The sequence below is a fragment of the Squalius cephalus genome (genome assembly GCF_949319135.1).
Source record: "Squalius cephalus genome assembly, chromosome: 14".
Lineage (NCBI taxonomy): Eukaryota > Metazoa > Chordata > Actinopteri > Cypriniformes > Leuciscidae > Squalius > Squalius cephalus.
In genome coordinates, this window is record NC_137135.1 from 23,853,150 (window position 1) to 23,880,765 (window position 27,616).

Sequence of the window (27,616 nt, forward strand, 5' to 3'; positions counted from 1 at the left end):
CTGGTTCTGAGGGACAGTTTGGAGGTAAGGAAAACAACAAAAAGAAAAAGCCAAGTTACTGGTGTGCATTTGTCCTGGCTAAAGGCTGAGGAAAACGAAATGAGAAAAAAAGAAAAAAAACAAAAAAAAAAATCAAACTGCTCTTGCCTCACAAGACCCAAAATTATATAGAAAAGAAACCCTCCAACATTTTCTTTGCAATAAAAAAGAAAAGAAAATAAGCAAAAGACAGCTACCAAACAGCAGCGAAAAATTGTTGCAGAGAAAGTCCCAGAGATATTTTACAAGAGGATTTGCTTCACCACGGGAAGCAGCAACAAAAAAAAAAAAAAAAAAAAAAACTTTCCCCAAAATGATCAATTCAATACAGGGAAAGACAACTATAAAACTGAAAAAGCATGTTTTTTTCCTGATAAAAAAAAAAAAAGATATATGCATATAAAAATGGTAATGGGAAGGGTGGAGTGAGCACACTTTTCTCTCAAAAACAGAACATTGAGCCTACCATAGCAATTAATTGTACGAATGGTCACTTTCTCAATCAACATTAACATTTTCCAAAGAGAAAAAAAACCCAGATCATCGATGCATACAATTTTCATCTAAGCAATTAACATACAGGTTTAGTTCAGAGTGATGCCTAATTTGTAATGAATATGATTCTGTGGAGTTTATCCTTTTATTTTTTTAGACTTCAGAATACCAAGTACAATATAGTTAATGCAGTGCTCTAAAGAGAAACCTAGTAGTCACTAGAATGTTTTTTAATCTTCACATTAGAAGCTCTCTAGCACATATCAGCAGGCAGAATCGTAATTACCTTTTTAGAAAAGAAACACAAAACCCAATGTTTGCCTTTTTAATTATTTGGATACATTTGAAACAAAAACAAAAAAACAGATTTAATCTCAGATGTTTCACTTTGCTTGAGGAAAGGAAAAAAAAAAAAAAAATTGAAGGACGAAAATGTCTCGGTGTCTCCATTCTGACAGAAGTGTCTGGGTTCGTGCCACACTCTGGTGACAAGAGGACGACGAGAAAGGAAAGGGGGCCAAAACAGCTCTGATGGGCAACCAAGAATTCAGGAAGGACCCCCAAACAGCTTTCCTGAAGGAGAAAACTCGGGAAAATATTGGCATGTGCACAATGATATCCCCATTTTCTACAGTTTTCCATTTCAAAGAAGGAGGGGGTGAAAAGTCTTAAGGGACAGGACAATAGAAAAGGCTACAGCTTCCAACTCCAAGCCTGCTCTGTGTGGATATAGTATATACATACCAATATATAGATATATGCGGAGCATCTTATCTATATATACCGATTACATATATAGTATATGGAACAAAAGTTCTTTAACAGGAAAAAGGTTGCCCACAGTGCCTGGCAGGTTCAGGTGAATTTGATCCTAGATGCCGGGGTGTGATTGGAAGGCAAATCCTGCTACGACCGCTCTGCTCCGCTTCATTACATTGTCTTAATGCTTAGAAACCTGCAAGACAGGGAGACAGATAGATATAGAGGAGAGGGTTAAGAGTTAGCGGATCAGAGCTCAATGGGGTTGAGCTATTGTAATCAATGCGGCCAAACCAGTCAAAGCATTATTCAGTCCTGGAAGAGAGAAAGTGCAAAGTCATCAGTCCCTCTCTGCAGAGAAGTCGAGACTTGCTGCAGAGCATCTCAGAAAAACACAGGGGCTCAAAGGGGATAAACTCTTTCATTACAACAGTCCAGGACTTAATATTTACTCACCGTTAAGTCTGAAGGACTGCGTAAGAGTAGTCGGGTAGGGGTGTAACGATTCAAATTACTCACAGTTCAGTTTGTATCACAGTTTCGGGTCACGGTTTTGATACGGTTCAGAAAGGAAAATACAAATAAAATTAAACAGTGCTGTTTATAAAATAAACAGTGCTATCCAGGTTTTTCAGGTACGTCTAACAATTGAATAAAGCAATCAAATGTAAAATAACATTGCATATTTCACAATATAAATTAAAGAATAATCCTTGAAGTTATAAAAGCCATTCGAGTCCAGAGCAGTGAGTGATTTTCTTGTCTTTTGTTGTTTGATTAACATTAAAAACAGACAGCAGGAATATTAGGCTGCTGTCACTTTACCCAATATACTGATACTGTACACATGCGTCGTCTCTCTTGACCGCTCACTTAAGACATAAACGACTATGCTTGCTAGGATACTCAAGACGGGCATGTGGACAAATTTTGTCCGTTCAAGCGCAAGAGAACTTCTTATTTGCGCGCCAGTTCCCAGTTCTTGAATGTTGACATTGGCATGGCTTAAAAACACACGCAAAGGTGTTTGCTTTAAACACAGATTGCAACGTGTGCTGTTCAGGTCTTACCAGCGCTCATGCGCTATCAACAACAGGGAGATGACGACGTAAATGACTTGTCATATTAGGACATACGGCACTCGCATTGAACAGTTTACAAAGAGTGACTGTCTTGTCCACACTTTTTTGATCAGCACTGTTGTAACATTGGGGAAGCCAGAATGTGTATCCATCGACAGAAACATACATTAGAGGAACACTTTGTTTTACGCGTTTTCAACAGACCATATTATATATATATACGTCATCAAATATGAGATTAACCACGGTGCAAGTGCGTGGGTGGAGAACAGTGCGGTCCGATTTTTTTTTTTTTTTTTTTTTACGAGAACCATTACACCCCTAGTGCTGAGTGTAATTTTGGGGCAGTTAGGACTTTCACTAATGATACGGCTGTTACACTCATTCATATGCTACTACAGCAGACTGACGACTCAACCATGTCAGCTGCTCCACCGATCAGCCACCCCCACAGTTAAATAAAACCAGCTCGGAGCAAAGCAGCTGTCCTTTCAAGAACCCTTCATGTCAAGAGCTAAATGTAAGGAGGCGGCATGACAATATTCCTAAAAAACATGCTAGAGGCCTTAAGCAGTACAAAAAGAGAGATCCCATTTAAAGAAGGGTTTCTCAAACTCGGTCCTGGAGGGCAAACACACCTGAGCAAGCTAATCAATGTCTTCAGGATCACTAGCAACTCACAGCTAGGTGTGTTTGATCAGGGTTGGAGCTAAACTGTGCAGGACAGTGGCCCTCCAGGACCGAGTGCTTCCAAACCTGTATGATTTTCTTCTGCAAAACAAAATTATTTTGAAAAATGTTGTGAACAAAAAACATTGAAGCAGGGTTGGTCATCACTTTTATATTAGCTATGCGGATTCTTATCGATTCCAAAAAGTTAAGATGGCAAACATTTTTATTCTGCATTTTTGCAAAACATGCTGTTGCAGCTGAATAACTAATGAAATGAAAATAATGAAATGTTTATAACGCATTAATAATGTGCATGTGATTGTGAAGCTGTATCATACTGTACATTTACATGGCAGATGCTCTCTCTGGATCAGCGGCAGCGCGAACGCAGATTTGAATGTTGCATCGTACTTTAAAAGGTTAACTCAAGTACCTTAAGTCTTTGGTTTAAACAGTTTCATATCGCAAGAGTCAGCAGAGCGCGAGTAGTAGTGGTGGGAGAAAAAAATCGATCCATCGATGCATCGCGATTCTCTCTCCAACGATTCTGGATCGATTCTGAGAATTTCAGAATCGATTCTGAGCTTAGTTTATAACCAGATGTGCGATGACGCAGAGTTTGCTTTAGAAACACCCGTCTTCTGCTTGCTAACAATTCCCCACACACGTACCTTCAGTAAAATAATATTTAATAAAGTTCGGAAAGGTTGAAACGAATTATAAGGACATTCACAGGCTTCATTGTACAGGATGCGCTGTGAGAGACGCGCATGTTACACTTGAAGTGTGCTGTCTCGCGCGTCGATATTCTCCTTAATGCTCTACGAAGTCAGCGTTTATGTGGTTTGGAATGCAGTGGACTTGTATATTTAAAATATGAACCTCGCTAACAGAAGGCTGCTTTCAGTTTCAAATGCTGATGCGCGCTTTGTGTTGACTGCTCGCGCATGCGGCTGTGCGACTCCGTGTAAGTGGTTTAATATACTTGTGCAAAATGAACGTAAACACAGCAAGTTATGTCTTAAGGGATTAAACGGTGAGGACAAACCACATTACTACTTGTATTTAAAAAGAGATCCGAGCGTGAATGCAGCTAAATAGATATCTAAGATATCTCAGTCTAATAAGATGTCAAAGTAAAAAACAAAAGTATGATAAATCACTCACAGTTCTTGAATGGAAAATGTTCAGATAATCTTAAATACTGAAAGCACTCTTCTGTTTCTTTGTCATTTGTTTCTATGCTTCTCTTTATTATTTGCTATTTATATGGTTTGAAGTTATATTAGTTTAAAATTCTTAAAGTTTTAATGTTTTATTTATTTTATTTGTAATTATAAAAAAAATAGACTACTTAATTACTTATGTAAACTAATGAATTAATGGGGGGGGGGGGGGGGGTAGATAAAGAATCGTTCTGGAATCGGATCGTGACTCCCAGAATCGGAATCGGATCGGATTGTGAGGTGACTGAAGATTCCCACCTCTAGCGAGTAGCACGTGTTTTGTCACTACCCATATAAATGAATGAGACCGTTCACATCGGAAGGGTGATGGCTGACCCTCATTCATTACCATGGGCAGCGACAAAATATGTGCTGTTCACATTCTGCTGACACTTGCAATGTGAAACAGGCATAATAGACATAGCAGAATCGCTGTCATTTCGGAATAAGACAGCGTAGCGTGGGTGTTTAATATTTTGACGTTTAATCATGCAGCTCTAATATCTATATGAGTAATATTTAGCTATGTCTTTAAATATATCGTAATTTACAGATATTTAGAAAAATGTCCCACTTTGTGTTTAAACAGTAGAAAGTCATACAGGTTTTGAACTACAAGAGCGAGTAAATAATTTTCAATTTAGGGTGAACTATCCCTTTAAGTTAATGTTCATTCAACTGCCTGAGAAAATAAGCTTTGATTTGAAAGTGAGATTGCTAACCTCACAAGGAGTTTCAAATCTTGTACATACAACACCAAACAAAAAACAGACCTTTGACGTATACTGAAATGTTTCCAGCGCAGCACTCTCAACTGTGGTCTGCTTCTAAAAATCAATGTGCTTTTGCCTCAGGCAAACAGAGCACAAAATCAAACAGGATAATATAGACAGAGTAAAATCTAAATGGTAATTTTAACACTACAGCTGCAACAGTAAATTGATAATGCTTGGAAAATATATACTAGTTTCCTTATTAAAAAAATAAATAAATATGACAACTAATAAGATTCAAAAGTAGTCATCACCCATTTAGGTCAATGCTTGTGTCATTTATAACTAATCCACAATGGAAAAATGATCCAAACCAGTTGCCAAGTAACCTGACTGTTAGGTTTGAGCTGCTACTACTTGCCGAGTATGGTTACATTTAGCTACCACAGCCTTGACATTTCTATGGACACTAATGGAACATTTGAGGAGTGGAAAAAAGGGGAAGACAGAAAACTAAATTAAATGCTTGACAAGTTTACATTCATCAACAGCGAGGAAGAACGCTGACAAAGCACTCTCAGGACAAATCGCACAATAACAGCAGCGCAAGGTCCGAGTCTCCATTGTTGCAGAACTAACAAAGTTGCAGCGGTAACCAAGAAACCAACAATCCCCTGCAAATAAAGTTCTTTCAAGCACAAACACTCATGAGCACCACCACTTAAATTCTTGGCTGTGGCTATTCAGTGAATGGATCTAAAGGGACAGTATACTCTAAGCACTCTTCTGAGCCTCTAAGAAGTGTAAATCTTTGAATGGATGGAGTTACCACAACCCAAATGTCACAATCATATTTCTAAGCAGCGTACATTGTGCATCCTGGCTTTTGAAAGGGGGTTCCAATCAAACTAAAACAGCGTGCACAAAGGATTAGGCCAATGCCACCTCATCAGCAAATGCTATTCTTAGACCAGCCATTTTTAACAGCAGTTGTTCTCTGTCTTAATTCAGGATGAACCTCGAGTGTAAAACAGTCTTCCTGCTTTTCACTGTGCATTTATGAACAAAGAACATGCCGTGAAACATTCTAAAAGCCATGTATAACGTCAGAGGAAATAGATCACAAAGCTCAACTGGGAAAAGCTGCCTGCATGGGTTGACGGCACACAGTTGCTATATTAAACCCACCGTCCTCTATGGCCGTTTAGGGCTGAAGGGAGAAAAAAAATAATAATTACATCCCATACACTTATATAGACGATTACAAGATCAGGCTTTAAATATCACAACTGCCAGATAGAACATTTCTGATGTATTTTGGAATATATTCCTACAACCTACAAACATATTTGCAAGGTTACATGATAAATCTAGCAGACATCACAAAGTAGTTTAATCAGGTCTGCAGATGTGAAATTTAGTAGGGATGCAAGATATATCCACCACCATATTGGCATCGACCGATGTATGTTCATCGTTATTGGCCCGATAAGAAAATTTGGCGGATATATTAAAGTCTAATTATGCTTTTTCACTTTTTGAACTGTAGTTAAGAGTGTAATGTTGCTGTTTGAGCATAAAAAGTCCACTCCAAAGGGAGATATTTTATTTAACAATAGACTTTCCAATAGCTACAACAAACGGCTCATTTGGACTACAACGTGATTTTTCCGGGCTTTATGAAGTCATAATTTTCCTCATTTAAATAATCCCCGCCCACAGAATACGCAGAAAAGCGGACGAGGCCTGGATGAGCACAACTCATTTGTTTGACCTTCCTAAGGCTTAAGAACTTAGAATGGGTAAAATTTATTTTAAAACACTGTTCCTGAACATTATAATCCCGATGTTTATCTGTGCGCTGCACATTTTATGAAGCAGGCTACACACAAATCTTCTCCTGAAATGGAGCAGTTTCAACTTTGTCAAGAAAATCTGTTTGTGAATGACAACCTGTAAGTATGTCTTATAATTAGAATGGTCAATAGAAGACTACAATTAATATGTTTTATGTTGTTGCTACGATCGCCTGCTAGTCAACATTAGTGTTGTTTATTTTAACACGTTATGGGAAACGCACATCAAAAACGCCATCATGACTAGCTGACCTATATATATATATATATATATATATATATAGGATGAGTTTGGTTAAGTTAATTAACACAGTAGTACTGCGATCATCTATCACTTAAGCACATGCAGCTCAAACATGCATTTTTTTGTGCAGATAAAAGTTGTAATATGTTTGTGTTGTATAAAATGTGATTAATCTCATATAGGATGTAATCAATTTAGTTAATTAACCTGCTAACAAAGCTTAATAGTTCACAAGCATTGGTTTAGCTCTTCAGCTACAGCACACGCAGGTCAATCTGAATGCATTATTAATAGTAAATAGCAGTTTTATTTCTCATATTTTCATCAATGTGGTTTAACATCATTTCATTATTGCCTGTGCAGAAGCTATTCCAATTTATTTATCCATGGCACATGCATTGAGTCTTTGTAGGCAAGTAATGTTGTCCAATGACTTGTTTGCATTATTTAGCCATTATTTTATTTTTTGTAAGGCAATAGATTTCATTTTATTAAGAAATTTGGCCATATGAGTGTCAAAAAGTACACTGTTCAGTGTTTCCTTTAGGATTTTTTTTAGCAGTGGGGGCAGGTCTGTCCGAACAACCGCGCGATTATCCGCGGGATTCTCCGACATGCACTTTAACAATCACTGCTGATAGACGGCTTTCGTACAGCCCGGGCTTTATGGTAACTTGTTTTATTAGGAGCACTTGTGCTCCTAATTAAAAAAATTTAGGAGCACAGTCCAAATTTTTTTTTTTCCTTTAACGACACAATATTACTGTGCCACATTGTGTGACAAAAGTTTACCTTATGAACATTAAATATTTTCAGTTTTAGAAAAACAATTACACTGGCTGTCATAAATAAATTGCATAAAAAAAAAAAAAAAAAAAACTAAATTCATACATTTCGTGCCTCACTAGCGATTCTTGCTTGAAGTGTGAATGTCCGCACACAAACATTGTTGGCCCTGCAGGGTTTTACCTGGGTCAAAAATGGTCTTCGGTGGCCAACACTTAAAAAAAAAAAAAAAAAGCTGTGATTTTACCTATGGATTTCATAGCTTTGTAAGATAGAATCCTTCTTTAATAGATTATTTTGGTATATAATCATATCAATATAAAAAAGCAGGGAGAAAAAGTAGCATTAAAAAGTTTATTTTAACTAATAGTCTTATTTTCTACCATCTACAATTGAATAGGCTACCATTCAGTTGTAAATGCTGTAGTTTATTAAGGCTAAATCTAGCTAACCATATAGGCTGTACTAAAGGGGGTAAGCACACCTTACGTTCTTATTTGTTCTGTAAATTATTTTTTTTAAACACTTTACAATATGGTTTGATTTAACATTAGTTTATTACTAACATGAACCATGAGCAATACATGTTACTGAACGTATTCATCTTTATTAATCTTAATAAAAATACAGCTGTTTATTGTTTGTTCATGTTAGTTCACAGTGCATTAACTAAATGTTAACAAATACAACTTTTGATTTCAATAATGTAGGCTATTAAATGTTGAAATGAACATTAGCAAAAATTAATACATTCTGTAGAAGTGCAGTTTATTAAAAGTTAATGTTAACTAATGTAGTTATAACTAGAGTTTAATAAATGGAACCTTATTGTAAAGTGTTACCGATCTGTTATACACCGATTCAGACGTCTCGTGAGTTCAGTGTTGGAAAGATCAGTCGTTTAACCATTCATTAAAACGTGGAACCTTGCTTCGCAAAGAGAGTGCTCGCGCACACGCGACCAGAGGGCGCGCGCTCTCGCTCTCTCGTTCTTTTAAACATGCGCCCAGCTGTCACAAGCGCAGCAGTTTATCTACATTACACACCGGTCAAATAAGACTTTGGCGGGACGAAAAAAACGCTTTGGCGGCTGCCAAAAAAAAAAATCTTCGATCGGGTCAGTCGCACAAGTGCGCCTAAATATCTTTTCATGATCGCACACAGACATATTTAGGCGCAAATGCGAGTGAAATGGTCGCACTGTAGAGCCCTAACGTTACCGTGGCGGCAAAAATTTTGCCGTGGCGGGCCGCCATTAACTAATCAACATAGAGGAAACACTGCTGTTATAAACTAGGCTACTGTTACTGTATTACATTGAATTACTGAATTTCGTTGCAGTGCTTGTGACACAGCTTTTAAGGTTTTAGTAATTAGGCTTTCCAAAAATTATATAAAAATTTGGATTGATTCATCGGCCGATATATATATATATCAGTTATATAAATATAAAGAATCATCATATCAGCCAAGATGTTCATATCAGCACAACCCTAAAATTTAAGACTATTTGCCATTTTAAGCACCTAAGGAAACTCCTAGGTAGAATGATGTAGATGTTTAAAACCACTGAGATGTACCATTAAGAAACACCCTAATGCACGACGCAGCCCAGACCGAATACCGCTGTAGTCCGACTTTAACAGGGCACTAAAGGACACCGCAGTGGAAGAGGAGTGAAAGCAGCTTTTCCACTTAACTGTGCCCTTCTAAGTGTCAAGCCTACTCTGCATTAGATGCACAACAGATTTAGACTACATTAAAGCCTACACCATCTGACCAGGACTACTTATCATTAATGTAGTGCAAAACATACTCTATATGCTCATTAACATCCCTCATCAACAGTTCTGCCTTAGGAAACATAAAATGATGGATGGCCTCCAGGTCTATATGCCTAGAAAAGGCTATGCATTTTGCTGGAAAGTAGATGCACAACTAGAAATCACAAAAACATCATTGTCGATTCATCATAAGAACATTTAACAGCACACCAGTACAGTTCCCTTAACACCAAACATATAGAATAGTACAGTAAGATTCGATGAAGAGATGTGGAAATGACATGGTCTTGGTTAGTCTGTGGTTAGAAATCACTCCCACATATATATATTTGTACTGAAGAGACCATTATAAATCAAGACTAACAAGTGTTAGATCCAGGAACAATGATTGGGAGAAATGTGTCAAATAGAGCATCCCATTTGGAAAGGGGTTAATTCAAGGGATGGTTATCTGACATTCACAGAAAAGATTATGAAGCCAACCCTTCGTCCCAGAGAAGAATAGACATTTTTTGGTACAAAGTTAGTAGTCAAATTTCCCAAGGACGTCTTTGCTTTTGCAAAACATACCAATTGAAATTTTTTTTCCTCTCGAGTGGGGTGCATCCTTGAACTAACACCGTTTCTTGGCATTTCGTGTTTCATGAATCTTTTGGGGAGCGAATGTTCCAAATCCACTTTTATTTTCTTTTTTTCTTTTTTTACACAAATGTAAGCAATTGGTGTCTCTGTTTTTGCACTGAAAACGTCGCTTGGCTGTTTGCTACTAACCTTTCATGTTACTCTTGGGTTTGTCAGTTTGCTTGCCTGTGGGGGTTTGTGCCTGTTGCCCCTGTCCCCCTGAGGAGGCCGCTTGCTGTGCTGCTTTCTGCTTCAGCATGGTCCAGTCAAATGTGTAGTCATACTGGTGGTTCAGAGTCCTGGAAGAAATTAAGCAGGAGTGAGTACACCCATTCAAACCATTCACTTAACTTTCGATGTTGCAAAAAAGACGCGGAAAACAAGTTGTGACTAGGATGCGTCTTAGTGTTTCTGGCCCAGTTGGGAGTGTTGAAGTAATGCAGGAAATTGTCAAGCACCTGAAAAGAATGCGGAAAAGCTGACGCAGGTACATGTAGTCAGGCGCCTCTTCAAACCGCAACCCACGACAGTAGTTCAGGTACATGGCAAATTCTGCTGGGAACCCCTGGAGAAAGAGCCAACTCATGTTACAATAGCACAAAATTACAAAACTAGCCAAAGACCATAAATGTCATGTCAATCTAACCTGCTCCTTTTTAAGTTGGGGAAATTAAAAATGAAAGTGACTTTTTATATCCTAGTATTATAATAAATAGCTGGCACTGTTAACAGGATACAAGCTGTCTGAGTTTACAATCATGTAGAACAGAACAGAAAAGCCTGGGGAGTAATGATCAGAGCTTCAAATAAGCAACTAGATGTTTGATTTGACAACTGAATCCAAACATAAATTTGAAACATTTATTTACATTCCCAAAAAAAAAACCTAAAAAAAAAAAAAACTATCCACCATCTAAAAAGCTATCCAAAATGGTATACTCGTTATCAGTATTCAATGTTCTGGATGAAACTAATTTGTATATTTATGGATTTCAGAATTAAATCACCACCTTGAAACTGAGCAGATGTTTGTAGCACGTATCCAGCAAGCACAGTATGAGAGTAGACCTTTGAAAAGCCTTGCTGTGTGGATGTAGAATTTCACATACCTTACACAACACCTCAACAGGGGTCGACATCTTTTTCTCACTAATCTTCTCATACTTCTGTTTCTTTGTGGCAGCCTGTGGGCAAAAAATTAAACCATTGCACACTATGATCCAGTATCGACTGTTCATCAGTGTGCAATCCCAGTGCTGGGGGCCATAAATAACCCAGCTGTAAGATTTACAGCACTTTTTTAGGCACCACCTGTTGGCCTGTTTCATACTGTCTAGCAATAATAAGTTCAATGCTTTTTCCTGCACAGTAAAAACGAAAGATGAAACAGCAATATTCAGTTACATTAAGGACAATTCACCTGCTCCAATTATATATAGACAGTATTTCTAAAGGTTCATATTTAACATGACCTATATTCAAACCATAAACAGCAGAAAGGTCACTGACATGCTTTTCAAAAAGAAATCCATATAAAAGACATGCTGTGTGCATTTGGTCCTGCTTACCTTCAGTCCCTGCCATGGCAGGCTGGTTCTGTTGAAGTACATCAGCACGTATCCTAGTGACTCCATGTCATCTCGACGACTGTTAAGCCGAAATAAGATTAAGTCAAGCCAAAGGGCTTTTAAGCAAGTCTGAGTGCAGATCATTTAAAAAATAAAAATAAAACTTAATGTTTAAAATGCAAAATTAGTGCATAGAATATAAGCAGGGGGTGATTGAGTAAAGCACCCCCTAAATTAACTTGCTGACCACTGACATGCCACTCCTCCAGTAAAGGGCAAGGCAAGCAAAGCCTATCAATCACTCAAGATTGCAAAATGTCACGATTATGAATTAAAGGTGCTGTGACTTTTTGTAAAAGACTTCAGAGTTGAGGGCTTAGAAAGGTTTTTTTCAAAGAAATTAACATTTATTCAGCAAGTATGCAAATATAAATGCTGTTCTTTTGAATGTTATATTCATTAAAAAGTAACTACGTATCAGAATGGTGTTCAACATTAAAAAGAAATGTTTCTTGAGCACAAAATCATCACATTAGAATGATTTCTGAAAGATCATGTGAGAGTGAAGACTGGAGTAAGATCATGATCATGCGAGAGTGAAGACTGGAGTAATGACTGCTGAGAGTTCAGCTTTGCCATCAAAAGAATAAAATTACACTTAAAGGAATAGTTCACTATATAGTGAATAGTGTCATCATATACTCACCCTCATGTTGTTTCAAACCTGTATGAATTTCTTTCTTCTGCTGAACAGAAAGGAAGATATTTAGAAGAATGTCAGTAACCAGGCAGTTTCTGGGTCCCATTGACTTCCATAGTAGGAAAAAAATATACTATGGAAGTCAATGGGACCCAGAAACTGTCTGGTTACTGACATTCTTCTAAATATATTCCTTTCTGTTCAGCAGAAGAAAGAAATTCATACAGGTATGAAACAACATGAGGGTGAGTATATGATGACAGAAATTTCATTTTAAAGTGAACTATTCCTTTAATGCATTAAAATAGAAAAATTCAATAAAATTGTAAGAATATTTTCAATATTACAGTTTATTGTATTTGATTAATGCAGCCTTGGTGTGCACAAGGTTCAAAAGTTTTTAAGATTTCAAATTTGTCTAATTTCATAGATTTTATCCATATTTTTATCAGATTATATTATTAGTATTTTATCCATACTAATATTATCAGAATAATTTGACAGAAATAACAAATTTAAGCACAATGAGCAAAATGAATAAATTGACAATTATAAATGGAGATGCACCGATTGCAATTTTCTTGGTCGATTCATATTTGTTTGTAAGTGTGACCTGCAGATACAGATTTTTAACAAATCCGTTTTTTTTTAAGAACTATAACTGACAGCATATACAAACAAATATCTACTTTTCTTCAATGCAAAATTTTATTTTCATTAAAAAAAGTATAAAGTCAGTAATAAGAACAAATAAAATTGCAAACAACAGCACAAATAAATGCAATAGAATAGAGAGATATGAAAAACACAGCTTTAAGTTTTTCAGGTGGGTCTAACAGTAGGTTGGTGTTCAGATAAGAAATACTACAGAAATTATAGTAATTAGTAATCAATGTAAAATAACACTGGATAGTCTTCATTGTAAAAATTAAATAGAGATTAATGCTTACAATTAAAGTTACAAAAGTTATTCAGTCAAGAGCAGAGAGTTATTTTCTTTGTCTGATTTTCTTGTATTAACATGATAGACAGCAGCAGGAATTTTAGGCTGCTGTTACTTTAAAGCTACACTGTGTAACTTTTTTAGTTGATTCTTAGCAAAAAACACTTAGTTCTTTCAAAAATATATGTGCTCATTAATGTATATTTACTTATTTCAAGTAATAAAGTATTCTCTTAAGTTTATAATCTGCCATTGAAAATACATACGGGTAAGGGGTTCGTATGCCGGTCGCCATGTTGCCCCTCCATCTTGAAACTACATTAGCCAAAGAGGGACATACCTGTAAATTCAAGCTTCGCCTTTTGCGTTTTTCACTCAGTGACACCGTGACGAATGCGAGGGGGAGATTACTCGCGAGCTCGCGAGTGCCGGCAGATTTGAAAGATAGTGTGGTGTGTGTGTGTGTGTGCGTACTCACATTTGAAAGAGATAATTAAAACGTCAACGCGACAGACAAATCAGCAAGACCATAGTCAATATTGGAGTAACTTTTCCCAGATGGAAAGAGCTCATGAGGAGAAAATATTTTAAAACGGACGCCGAGGTTGCCTGCTTTCTTCTCGACAGGTAATTCAGCCTGTTGTAATTCATTTGTGTAAATTCGAAGTTTTATAGTTGCTTGTCTAACCATAGCATGGTTGTGCATAACGCCAGAACGACCTCTAGTATAACTTCATCCTCGCGTCAATGGTGAAAAAGTATTGTTTACCTTGTAACATAAATCTGTGCTGCGACGGATCACAGGTAATGAATAGTTTTAAAGGCGCAATTTTTTAAGCTATATATAAAAAAGGACACTGAACGTTTTAGTTATTTTTAATTGCTTTTACTTTGTACACATTGTAACGTTAGCCTAATCTGATTATGCTGGGATAGCCGATTCCAAGGGTGACGTTTACCTCCTGACATCTGTCCTGTAGTTTTATTCATTTTAGACGTATTGTTTATTATTGTCATGGACGAAGTGATAACTGGAAGCCATGTTAATCTTGGAATAATACGGCCACCGTAGGAGTAAAAACGCCCTCGGAATTGAGAGGAACAGAAACTAAAATTCATTGGGTAGTCATATACAATTTCACCGCTAGATGGGGGTAAAAATCACACAGTGTAGCTTTAAGAGTTTACGCACAGATCTAATATACTGTTACACAACATGCATTATCTTTCTCAACTACTTGAGTCCCACAACTGACTGCGTTTAACTGAATACTCGCCAAGACGGGCATTTTGACAATTTGTGTATTTGACCGTTTAAGCGCAGTAAGCCATTAATTATGGTACTTTAAGCTGCCTCTCAAACAGCTTGTGAGTCGCTACAAGTTAATGCATGCCACTTTTATAGATCAGTGGAGCGTGCTTTTGGTTTGAGCCCGAAACCTGCGGGAATTAGTACAATTATGCGCAATACAAGCACTATTTAACAGGGCGAACGAGACAAGTGAGTGAGAGGAGTCACTTCAAGTGTGTGTCATTTCTCCCGTTGGAAAGAAGAGCGTTATTGCCTGTGCCGCTGGCAACAAAACAGACTGGGTCGGAATCGGAAAGACGTGAGACTGACCGGTCGTTCACCGATCCAGGACGAGAATGCGGAAAATCGTCTGATTCCGGTCTCTGGACGGTCGATCGGTGCATCTCCACATACAAAGGATGTTTAGGCAAGATCGCTCACCTCTGCTCGATGCCCAAGTGTGCGTTGATGCTGGCATAGCGAGCTGTGCCTGTGAGATTTTTGTCTTCTCTGTAGGGTATGTGCTGTCGTGTCCTGTTGTCTCGGTATTTTTTGGCCAGACCAAAGTCGATGAGGAACAACTAAATAAAAAGTAAAAAGAGAAGCACAAACACTGACATTTAATTTTTAGAACTGACTGTAAACAAGAAAAATCACTTGATTCCGCAAAATCATCTTAAATTTTCTTCCAACTTCATTCAGTGTGCTCTCTGCCCTATTACCTGGAGCTTAGAACAAAAACATGACATCCACCGGCTGTAGTCAATGAAGCAATGGGGTCAGAGTCTACAACGCAAATTAAGCTGACTGGGAAAGGAAACACACCCTTTATCCAAGCAGCGATTTAAGAGTCAGCTCTAAGAGCCTGTCATTGACTTAAAAAAAAAAAAAAAAATTCATTCTCATTAGTGGAAAGCCAGTCAGATCCAGTGTCCAACACACACCTACAGGCCGCAGTCCCTGCAAGAGTGCCTCACCCAACTGGTTTTTCACTGAGGTAGCAGCCATATTGTAACGCATCCACTCAGCCGTGCCACTGTTTGCTTGGCTCAACTAGGGATTTGAAAAGTATTTCCTCGTCAAGGCAATTAGTTACGCCAACCATGCAATTCCACTTAGACCTTTCTATTAGGTCAAGTCAGGAGAAAAGAGGTACACACAACCAAGGCTTACTATAGATCCAAAAAAAGCCAACACTGATTTACACCTTGTTCAACTTTTTTTTTTTAAATTGTGTAAAAACAATACCCTGAAAACAAGTGTAGCAAAGATACCTAAAAGAGTCCCCAGCAATGGAAAACAAATTAGACTTAATGTATCAGCAACCCATGATGCTTAACAATAAAGAGGAAGCATTAAATAAGTGTTTTTGGCAAAAATGATTTAAGCATTTTCAAATTATGTAAGATTCCTTCTCCTCTGAAATAGTCCAAAGTACAAGTACTTAACTATCACTGTGAAAACCCACGCAAACATTTAATATTTTGCTATTTTAACTGCCTGTCAGTGCTCTGTAGAGGACTACAAATAGCTGTTATGCCCAAAGACAATCTATGACTTCAGGCGCTGAGAACTTATGTTTTATTCTATTTTATTTACCTGAATTCAACATTTAAATAAGCATCAGCACATAACTCAGGACATGAACACATGCAACAATTTAAGCAACAGTTTATAAAGCAAGTGTTTAAAAGGTCAACCCTGTCAATTCCAGGACAGCTTTCATGTGGCTTGTTGTGCAAATGGTTGCAAGCTAGGTAACATTCTGACAGCATAGTCCAATGTTAGATGGCTGGATCAGGAAACAAAAGCACTGCTAATAAACTGAAAGATGTGTTCTGCAACAAGAACAAGCACCCAATGCAGTGAAACTAGGCCAATCAAATTATTCTGTCAAAAAGACTTAATTACAAATCACAATAAGAGCATTGGGCATTGTCTACCTCCAACTAATTTAAAAGGAAAAAAGTAAATTCTCCTACACCAAATACATCATTAGCACTGATAAAGTAAGGGAATAGGATAAAGTAAGGGCATATTATGATATGACAGAATTTTATAACTGACTAGGAATGAGAACAATCATCCTATTTTCGCTCGAAGTGACAAGTCCTTCACCTGCCTGTACAGAGATCTGGATTAGGAGTTTAATCTCTAGTTCTGTTTAGCATGTGTGTCTGGTTTAATGCCAACAAACGTTAATGGTTATTGTTGAAAATCAAAATTAAATGGGATAAAGAACTCCAAAAGGAAAAAAATAAATAAAATCAAAACAATTTTGGGCGATTAGGTGGTTGTGGTTTCAGACCTGGTTTAATCCTGAGAAAGATGGATCCTGAGAAGAACTAACAGCCAAGCTTCTTTTCCTCTTCCCCACTGGAGATTCTAAACACTGAACAGACAATAGAGGGTGCAGTGCATCAAACAGTATTGCTGACAACCGCACACGGCCAGCGCAGACAGGCAACACCAAGGCTCAGAAAAAGAACGCGAGGAGGAGCAGAGGGAGGGGAAGAGAAAGCCTAAGGCAATCTTCAACCACCAGCAAGCTTCCTAGCTCAAACTCAGGAGGCTCTGCTAATGGCAGACGTCTTCCCATAAGCACAGGCTCAGATAATACCGATAGTTGTTTTTATTTCAGACCATATTATGCAGGGCCGGCTTGCCTCATCGGTTCTTGAGCCACAGAGGCAAACTGTACATGGCACCTCTGGCCGCCCAACCCAGTGTTCTTCATGTCATCTATACCAATTGTCCCCAAGCCTGATTCTCTTTTTTGACTTTGCCAAGGCTTTATCCATAAACATTCGGCAGCATTTAACGCTAGCTGTGCCATACAGTACTTAACAGCTAAGCCCACCTTAGCATGAGGCGAACAAGACAAATGGCACAACTAGGGTTAAGAAGGGCAAACTCTAAAGGACATTCACTACAATGGGCACTTGTTTTAAAATTAGGCATGAGAAGCTTTGAGAACAAATGCAACCAACCAAAACCGCCCCACGCCTTTAAACTCCTGTGAATGATAAATATTGCTTTTTTGTGTTTAACAGATCATTGGACCACCTACAGTAAGGAAGAGGCTAGAATACTTTGGCATGTGGAGAGGCCAAATCAGGTAGGGATCATTAAATAATACATGCAGTTTAAGAGGTGCATGACTTAACCTGCATGTTACTGCAAAAAAATAAAAATAAAAATGTTTTAGTATAGTTACAAAAGACAAGATGGGACAGCTTCGGTGGAAGTGACATTGAAGAGTTCAATAGAGCAGCCCAGGGTAAAGCAACAAAACAAGCCATTAGTTTACAATGGTGCCAAGCTGAGTACGGTTATCCACATTGTGACAGGAGAGTGGGGGAGTGTGCGAGGAGACTATTTCAAACTTTCTGCAAAGCATAGTGCTTTTAAACGCGGGAATATTTGGATCTGAACCTTCTAGGAAATTATAGGAAATCTAGGAAATTATCACTGCATGAAACATTTACAATTCTCTTGAACACTTCCATTTTTAGACTTACTCTTGTGTTGAACTGATGTCACATGTTGACCTGCACCATTCTTGGTCAAGACATGTCCAAATGCTTTACTCTTTCCCCAAGTTAACAGTGTTATTCTTGAAAAAAGTTTTACTGGATGCTGGATCAAGAGTGGTATTGATCGTATGAGGGATGTAAGCAGAGAGCAGTGGATAATGCTAGCTGATAGGCCTTTTGATTCCTCACCAAAGGACAGTGGGTTTTGCAAAGCAATAGCTAAATCAGATCTTCACGTCAGCTGAGTACACTGCACTTCTTAACTATGATTTTTTTTCCAGGGTGGATGTCGACAGCTACACATCCAAAAGCAGAGCGTGTGCATCCAGTTTTAGTGAAAAAGGTGACGATTTCATGTGTATGTATAAAAATAAAAGCTTGAGGCTGGCATTCACACAGACACACAATGGTAAACATTTATTCCAGACAGCACTGCCAAAAATGGTAATACAGGCTTCACTGAAGTACCAAAATGTACCAGAATTTGTAGTGGAAACTGATCTGAACTGTTAGACGACCATCAGAGCTGGAAGGTCATTGTTTTATTTAGCAGATGATGCTTTAACTTTGCCAAATGTTGCCTGTCTGCAAGGGCTCAAAAATTACGAGTTATCTGAAACAAAATACAAATCAGGCAACTTCTGTACATTTGAATAGAGAAAAATAAAACTGTGCAAAGCACTTCAAAGGCTCTAAGTCGGAGGGAGAAAAATAAAACAACCACAACAAGTCACATATCATGCACAAGTTCCATTTGAGGAGTGAAAGACATACAATCCATGTCCACAGATGTCCACAGCCCAACCGTCAGGTGATTCTCAAACCATCAATAAGTTAAGCTGTAAACATTGTGTCTAAGGACTCACTGCGGTTTTATTAATCTGATCCTAAGAATTTCCCACTAAATATTCTTTGTACAACCCAGCCATCCCGAATCAGCAGAGCGACATCAAACGTAACTATCACAGGCTCTCAAGCCAGTGTTCGTCCATGAGAAAGTCTCAATGTAACAGGAAACCTTAATGATCTGCAGTTTTATTTGCAGTCAATCCTCCATGTCACTTTTAAATCAGACTGTCTTTCTCTAAATAAGGAAATGTTGAAAGTTTACCTTATTACAGTGACGGCCAATACCCATTAAAAAGTTGTCTGGCTTGATATCTCTGTGGATGAAATTTTTCGTGTGCACATATTCGATTCTGCTGATCATCTGTGAAAGCAAAACAACCAGGTTAAGATCATGCCACAGGACCATTCAATGTTTGTTATTATGACCCCTTATTTACACTGCACACGTCTGCGGCACATTACGGCTCCGACACGGCCACCGGAGCTGAGAGCGGCCACTCTAATAAATGCTTGTTAATACCAGCCGTGCCGCTGCACGTCCCAGAAGTCTATGTTGGACGGACACCGCATCCAATTCGCACAGGCACTGTATGTGAAATATAGATACAAGATAATTGAGGACGTACTTTAAATGATTAAAACACAGCAACAAATCTTTTATCTTAAATCTTTATTTTTATGTGTATTAAATTTGTCTGAAGGCCACAGCTCAAAAAAGTAGGGCATAGTAATAAACAATAACACCAGACAAAACAACCAATTCGCCAACTAACCCATGGTACAACACCAAAAGTCAAGAAAAACAACGTTGGACAGGCAAATCTCGTAGTCTCGCGAATCCACTTCGCTTTTGAAATGCTCCTGGTGTGAGTTGGCACTGCGTAGAGGACGGAACAAAACCTTGTCGGATTCGTAATGCGCCGCAGACGTGTGCAGTATAAATGAGGGGTATGCCAGGTAGCCAGTTAACCAATCATTACCTGATCTGCAAGCATTAGGACAGTTTTCATTGTGAATCTGCGGGAACAGAAGTTAAAGAGATCCTCCAGACTTGGCCCCAGCAGGTCCATCACTAGGACATTATAGTCCTTTTCTTGGCCATACCACCTGAAAAACAGCATCACATATCAATAAACACCAGCAGATGACACTCAAGACTGCATGACAATCATTACAAAAGCAATATAATTATGAAAAGCTGTGCTTCTCTCAAAAAGAGCTGATCCTTCAAGTCCATTCAGTGATGCATGAAACTTTGCAAGTTTACAAGATGAGATTTAAGCACAAGAAAATTGCAATTAAATTAGGGCTGGGGGAATTAACACGTTAATCTTTGCGATTAATTTGAGATGTTTAACACATTAAAAACTAACTAATAGCAGCACTTTTTTGCCTTGTTTTAATGACTTCCTGTTGCGGCTGCTATTGTGAGTGTGCTGAACCAAGTCACCCTGTCATGATGGATAAGGACAAGGATGGAGTTTTAGGAAGAATGTTTGCATTTAAAAAGTTGCCTGATGGCACGTTTGCCAAAACAAAGATGCTGTGTACAATTTGCAAAGCTGAATTCAAATACCATAGAAGCAATTCGTCTGTAATATACTATTTAAAAGCAAAGCACCTAGGTGCAAGCAACATAACTAGCGAGGCAACAGGAGGGCCTCGCCAATCCACGTTACTGCAGTATATATTTATAATGTTGTTGCACGCATTTTATTTGATGGGAACAACTACTCTGTGGTTCTGAGGAGAGTCTGTTTACAGTTCACAAGATGTCATTAAAATATTATTTAAAATATACTTCCTTTGTGTTTAATTTAATTAGGCAATTCTACGTTTAAATATTGATGATTACAAGCTTGGGGGAAAATGTGATTAAAATCACAGCAAATTGTGTGATTAATTCGTTAATTTCTTTTAATCGACTCCCAGCCCTAAATTAAAACAGTTAAAATTGAACATAGCTGACAAAGTTATATTCAGACAAAGCATGAATCTTATCAGTTAAGGAAGTGCCAGAGTTATATGGCACACCCTGTGGACAATGGCATCTAATATATCCAGCTTGGTGACATGACTTTGTGTAGCTTCCACAGTAACAACTATATAACACGTTACACTAGTCTTTAACCAACCACTTTAGACACTAACATGGATGGGCCCCTCAGGACAAAAAAAGTAGAGTATTAGGGCAATGCTTAAATAGTTTATGGCAAAAGCCTGCACAGAATCAACCAAGTGCCTCTTAAAAATATTAGTGAAGCTTCAACAACATGGACTCTGATACACAGCTCAGCAGGTGGAGGTTCAAAAGAGTCGCACATTCAGTGAACACATTGCTACAGCAGTCGCCAAGCAACCATCATGCAAGAGGGTCTCCTAAACAAAGAGGTATTGTGGAAATAAGGTGCAGCAGTAGACTAGTGTCCATTTGGCCGACTATGCCAGCAAACCAACATCTACCATTTCACAAAGACAATACAAAATGTACTTTGGACCACAAACTAGTTTCTAATCCTTGCGATGCTTATATGTAGGGGCCTGCTTACACCTGGTCACTTCATGCGTTTTTACTGATTTGTTAAAACGGTTCCACTTAGCCATATAAATGTGTCTCCTCAAAACGAATATAAATATGATCTTCAATTCCTGCACTATATGCAAATTTAACGGTGTTCACGTCAATGAAAGCAACAGATATGAGCTGTATTTTATTTATCGTCAGCTAATTTCAAGATCAAAGACTGCAATATGGAAGAAAGCAGTATCAGCAATGGTAAGATCACAGTTTCTCTACTTTTAATGAATATGATTGTGTTTTGAGCATCTGCGACTGACTTTCAGTTTCATTAGCGGCAGTTTGCACATTGCTTGATGCATTGGCTACTCATCTGCGGCGATGCGTGCAGCAGTAGCGCTGTCATATCTGGCTATAGCATGTCAAAGTCTATATCACGCTCACACGTTTATTTAACATTTCGGGAGGAGTAAAACTTACATATGTGGTTTCAACAACCAGATGCATTTACACTTGTCCAGATTCGTCTCAGATGCATCTCCTGAAGTGGCTTGAGTGATCGGATTTAAATATGTCTCGAAACGCATTTCGGAGGGCGCTTACACCTGGTCCTTTCACGATCAGATAGCTATCCAATCACAGAAAACGCATGAAGTGACCAGGTGTAAACAGGCCCTAGGATGCAATCGCATCCATGCTAACCGCTCATAAAATCAGTGAACACAGTTTTGCTAATATTCAGTTTTAGGCATTTTTTAGCGACACCTAGAATACAAAAGCAAAAACAGAAATAGTGAAGATTAGGAAAGTCGTCCCATAAGTTAAAAAGAAAAATACTGTAATGTATACTACAAGCATAACTTCTTTGTTTTAAACCTCATGTTTAACAAGTATACTGTTATTCACAGTGGTTACAGAAGTTCATAGCAACAGTAATCTCTTGCTTGCGGAAACTACAGGCCTCTCTGTGGGACACTCATTTCCTCTTTACAAAGCAAAACTAAGGGGGGAACTTTAAACATTGTAGTTCGCCTGAAAATTTTAAATTCAAACAAGGGAGTTTATTAAATCGCACAGAGGTGTTGATGTAAAAGTATATTCAAAAAAAGTGCAGACACACTTTCTTGTGATCGAGCTTGCATAAAAGACTTTGAAGAGCACACAAAGCTCTTCTCTTTCATTAGCAAAGGCAGTGTGTGGTTTTAGGGAGTGTGGGGGAGGGGGATCTTGCATGACAGGTTTTCCCAGCTCTAGTAACCAGTGACTGAAACCAGTACTTTTACACATCCTTTCTGCTGGAAACTTTAATTCGTTCATTTAAAACCAGTATAAGCCAAAATAGCACAAAAATAAAGATGAGAAACCAACAACCAGCATCTTCCCCATTCAATCCAGTAATTATAAACAACCTAAATTACACATAGACTGAAAGCAAGAGTAAACAGAGGGGAAGTTTAATATGCTATGCTTTTTAGTTATAACTAATGGCTGCCTCTATGGTCTTGTCCTTAAAGTGTTAGGTAAATCCATCCAACCATTACAGGGGTTACCTAACTCTTAACTGCACAGGGTTAAATAACAAGCTAAGGTCTAAGAGTTCCGATTTCTAATCAGCCAAGCTGCTGTCAGCATGAGATGCCATAGAAATGGACACCTAAATGCAATCTGTAATGGCAGTTCATTGATGGCAAAGGCAGGGCATTCACATTAATACTACTATTACCTAGGGAAACCTTCTGCCGGCTGGATTAGTTTACTAAATGATATATTACGGTCTACAGTGAAATGAGAAACTAATGCCCAACAAAAACCATGGCTGGTGAAGCATTTATGACAACTTAAGAAAAGAAACCGCAGTTAACAGCAAACAAGTTGGTATGAAATGTTGCAAGAAATGAAGGTGCTGTTACATTTACCGATGTTCAGTGAATTTTCATAGACAAAATTGTCATTTTAATAGGAATTAAAGGGTTAGTTCACCCAAAAATGAAAATTGTCATCATTTCCTCACCCTCATGTTGTTCCAAACCCATAATTTCATTCATCTCCAGAACACAAATGAAGATTTTTTAATAAAATCTGAGCCATTTCTGTCCCTCCATTGATAGCTTTGTAACAACCACTTTGACGCTTCGAAAAGTTCATAAAGAGATCGTAAAACAAATCCATTTGAAAAGAGTGGTTAAGTCATTTTCTGAAGAGACACATTTACTTTATGATGAACAGATTGAATTTAGGTTTTTATTCAGGTCCATAGATGAAGGAAATTCAAAAAGAAATTGTGCACATATCCAAAAAAACGTTTGGCAGGTGCTCGATCAAATGAAGCATCAAACTCAAAATGAGTTTCACACAAAGGTTCTTCATCAGGCCTAACGAAGACACTTTGGGTCGAAACGTTCATTTTAATAAATCCTTGTGAGAAGAAGTGGCAGTGTGCCGAATCTTGGGGGTTTTTTTTGACAAAGATGAAGGAAAGTCATGCTGGTTTGAAACGACATTAGGGTGAGCAAATGACAATTTATATTTTTGGGTGACCTAACCCTTTAAAAGCAATTAGGAAATAAATGCAAGGGCAAAACATTTCCCCACACAGATTTGGTCATGCAAATCATTGTGGAAAACACTCTTCATGATAGAAATATTAACCATAATAATTATATATTTTAATAGAAATATATTTATAGAAATATGACAATTTTATTGAAATATTCAATGAATCAATATTGTGATAAAGGTCACACGTTGTCACGTTTGTGCCTCCAGTTAATAACAGCCTTTTCCATCGACTATGCCTGCAATAAAGTTAAATTTGAATGCATAAATACCACAGTAATTCATCTTGAGAGAGCCAAGAGGGGAAGGTTCAGAAGATTAAAGCCCTATTTGGATGGGATTAACTTTACAAGGGTAGATGGAGTAATGTAATTTTACCACAGGATGTCTGTAATAATAATGGCCAATTCGCACGGGACAAGATATCTCAGTAAAACTAGCAGAAGTGGGAATGGTAACTCAATTTGCACACCGCCATCACCCTCCTGTTGTCATGTGCGTATTACGTTGCTTCCTGATATCACTTGCGCAAACATATAACCTATATTTATATATATAAAACAGTTATGTCCGGTCGAACGATGTATTAACTTCAGATTGGATTATGTTGGTAATAGGCACTTACCTAACGCTAAAAGATGTTTCGTGCTTTCGATCATTTTGATCTGAATGGTAGCCTATGTGGGAAACACTTGAGTTTTGCCACAGACTTGACGTCCCACCGCCTAGAACGCAACTGAAAGCTTTTTCAAGCGCCTTCTTACTTGAAAAACCACGGAAAACTACTTTTGAAAAGGAGATGACGGAATATTTACGTACATATTTACAGCGGGTCTATTCGCACAGGATTAGTATTACCTGAGGTCATTTTTCCAGAAGGTAAAAGTCGCTGTAATCTTTACTGACATTGCCCGTAATGATTACTTAGATGCCACATTCAGACGGGACTAAAATCACTGAGAAACTCTGGTGATAATCACTTTACCCCACCTCTCCATGTTAAACTAATCCTGTCCAAATAGGGCTTAAGACATATCTGTCTGGGTGCCAGGGTAATTAACATGAAAATAACTGACACATTGCTTTTATTTTAAATTTTAAACTTGTAGCCGATCTTCCATGAAAATGCCATGCAACATAGACCTATCTCAACATGTACCTCAGGTTTGGTAACTTTCTTACAGCAAACTACCATGTTACTTTAAGACAAAAAATGATTTACGTTTTTATGCCAAGTTATTAGATCGGAGTAGATTTATGAAAGATTAGGCCCACTCATCCCTCAGCCTCTCAAATGTCCCAGGATAAGGGTTAAAATTAGTTCATATATGACAATACCAAGAGATTATAAAAGCCCAACATAATTGGCACAAGGAAACAGCTAAGTAAAATCATTACACAAACTCAACCACCATGAAACTTTAACCTGTAGGGAAATTCTGCTCTCAAATGTGAAACATGTGACGTAATTTACCTTCAACGATAACATCCAAATCAGAAAACGTGTCAGAAGAATACGTGACAACCTCTACCCATTTTGTGTGAAACCAAAACAGTCACTATGTTTATTCAAATATACATCTATAATCAGTTATTGAAAGCCTCCCATCAAAGATGAGCTCTTTTATACAATTATAAATGTGTTCTAAAACTAATACCAGCGCTCGTTTGGCTCAGTCACCTTGAGAAGAGAGTAGCAGTCGCACTAGGCCCTGAAACTTGTTTTCCCTCATCCGCCATTTTCTGATCGAGAGGGAGGACATGTTGAACAAACACAACAAAAGAGCAGCGGCCATTTCCCACTCGCTCATTACTCATTACTCAGCAACGCACAAACACACACTTCGCGATCAAATCTCATTCATTACACTAAAATATTAAACATTATACAGAACACAATGTTTATAAAGGCAAATTTCACCACAGTTTTGATAGAAACGCTAGTGCTAATGACCGGGCTAGTTAGCATGTCGACACTATCGTAAGTAAAAAACGATAAAGAAAAGGTATATATACAGAATTATATGATATAATAAGGAAAGTATTATGCGTAGAGGTAGATATGATACGTAGATGGACGTGTAAGTTACTTTGTACTCGACCCGTTACTTTCGATCTCATGCTAGTCTTTAAGCCAGATAAAACTAACGTAGTCCAGCTAAGTTAATGTTACCCCATCTGATTAAAACTGATAATTTCACGTATAAGACATCTGTGCTCACCTGATGTGTGGGATCCCGACTCCTCCCTGGAGAATTTTGTACAACTTGCTTTCATATAGGAGTTGAGGGTGTCTGGCTTTCTGTGATTCCAATTTCACAGCTACCTCCTGAAAATATTCAAAGTTAAGTTATATTATTTATCTGCTGGTAGTTATATTTATCTACATACAGATGATTTACATAGCACTAGAATTTGGTTCAGTATTTGAGAGCACATGATCTTTTATTAACGTTACTTGTTCTGGGAAACCGCAATGAAACATCGTTGATTGAGTTCCCACAAATAGTAAAGCCTTTTAGTCATTTAAATATTGTAATCTTTCAATACTATATTTTTCGGTGGTCATATCATATGAAGTACGTCCAGGTAATCAGATGTGATGAGCTGGACATTTATATATAAACCCCTCAATCTTCTTATCCCAGTCATTCAGCACATGAATTAAACATCCATTTCATCTTTACCTCGCCATTTGTGATGTTGATTGCCAAATAAATGTCACCGAAGGATCCGGATCCGATTTTACGAACGAGCTTGTATTTTCCACCGACTATAAACTCGGCTTTAGAGCCACTGCTGCTGGCCATGTCCTAAAATCCGAGAGTTACTCTGAAACTGTGTGAACGGGTGAGGTTTTCAGTCTTCTTCAATCCAGGAGAAACAATGCTAGCTCGCCTAAAACGGGTCTCACTAGCTGTGTCCTTAACTCACAACGCCGAAAAGAAGATGATAACGGACATTGGTTTCAATAGGAGTTTTGTTGCCTCGACATTTAAGTAAAAAACAAAGCTATTTCCCCTGAGGTTGAGGATGTTTTTTTCTCTTGAGCAATTCCCCGAATAGCTGACTAGCAGCTTAGCCTGAAAGGACACGGAGGAGTCGATGTCCTCGACGCTCTCTTCGTATCACCTCGCTGTGAGGGGCGATTTTTCTTCTTAAAGAAGCGCTTTCCCGCTTATTCGAACGTACATCAAGGCAACCGACGTTTTAATGTTGAAGAAATTATGTGAGTCGCTGCTTTCTCTTCAAAGCGCAACCCACTCAATTCGCCATCTTGTCCGTCTCGGGATGAACAGATTCTGCTGATCTGAGGAGAGGAACGAGACCGCGCTAAAGCGCGCCGCCGCGGGCAGGGGAGGGGTTCACGCGTGATGT

General features: G+C 38.1%; 1 protein-coding gene and 1 long non-coding RNA gene across 5 annotated transcripts; one reads left to right on the forward strand and one right to left on the reverse strand.

Annotated features, from left to right (window-relative positions):
- On the reverse strand, positions 1 to 27,597 carry csnk1a1 (casein kinase 1, alpha 1). 4 transcript variants are annotated; one of them, XM_079892905.1, is made up of 11 exons: positions 26,926 to 27,597; positions 26,461 to 26,567; positions 20,145 to 20,271; positions 19,427 to 19,525; positions 17,088 to 17,171; positions 15,221 to 15,360; positions 11,846 to 11,924; positions 11,387 to 11,461; positions 10,736 to 10,842; positions 10,464 to 10,576; positions 1 to 1,489 (listed from the first exon to the last, which is right to left on the reverse strand). In XM_079892905.1, the coding sequence occupies exons 1-11, from the start codon at positions 27,046 to 27,048 to the stop codon at positions 1,482 to 1,484; spliced, it is 1,062 nt and encodes a 353-aa protein (XP_079749031.1). In that variant the 5' UTR covers positions 27,049 to 27,597; the 3' UTR covers positions 1 to 1,481. The 4 variants fall into 4 exon arrangements, with proteins under 4 accessions (XP_079749031.1, XP_079749030.1, XP_079749033.1 ...); XM_079892904.1 differs by having other exon boundaries at positions 10,428 to 10,576; XM_079892907.1 differs by lacking the exon at positions 17,088 to 17,171.
- LOC307171344 lies at positions 7,716 to 7,921 on the forward strand. Its single transcript, XR_013823535.1, has 2 exons — positions 7,716 to 7,780; positions 7,813 to 7,921. It is a non-coding gene; the product is annotated as an uncharacterized lncRNA (long non-coding RNA).
- Positions 27,598 to 27,616: the final 19 nt, after the last annotated feature.

Coding starts and splice junctions, on each gene's coding strand:
- csnk1a1 (XM_079892904.1), bottom strand. CDS start 27,048: ATGGCCAGCAGCAGTGGCTCTAAAGCCGAGTTTATAGTCGGTGGAAAA. Junction 26,568..26,925: donor TCAACATCACAAATGGCGAG/GTAAAGATGAAA, acceptor GAATATTTTCAG/GAGGTAGCTGTGAAATTGGA. Junction 10,843..11,386: donor CTGTTGAGGTGTTGTGTAAG/GTATGTGAAATT, acceptor CTCTTTCTCCAG/GGGTTCCCAGCAGAATTTGC.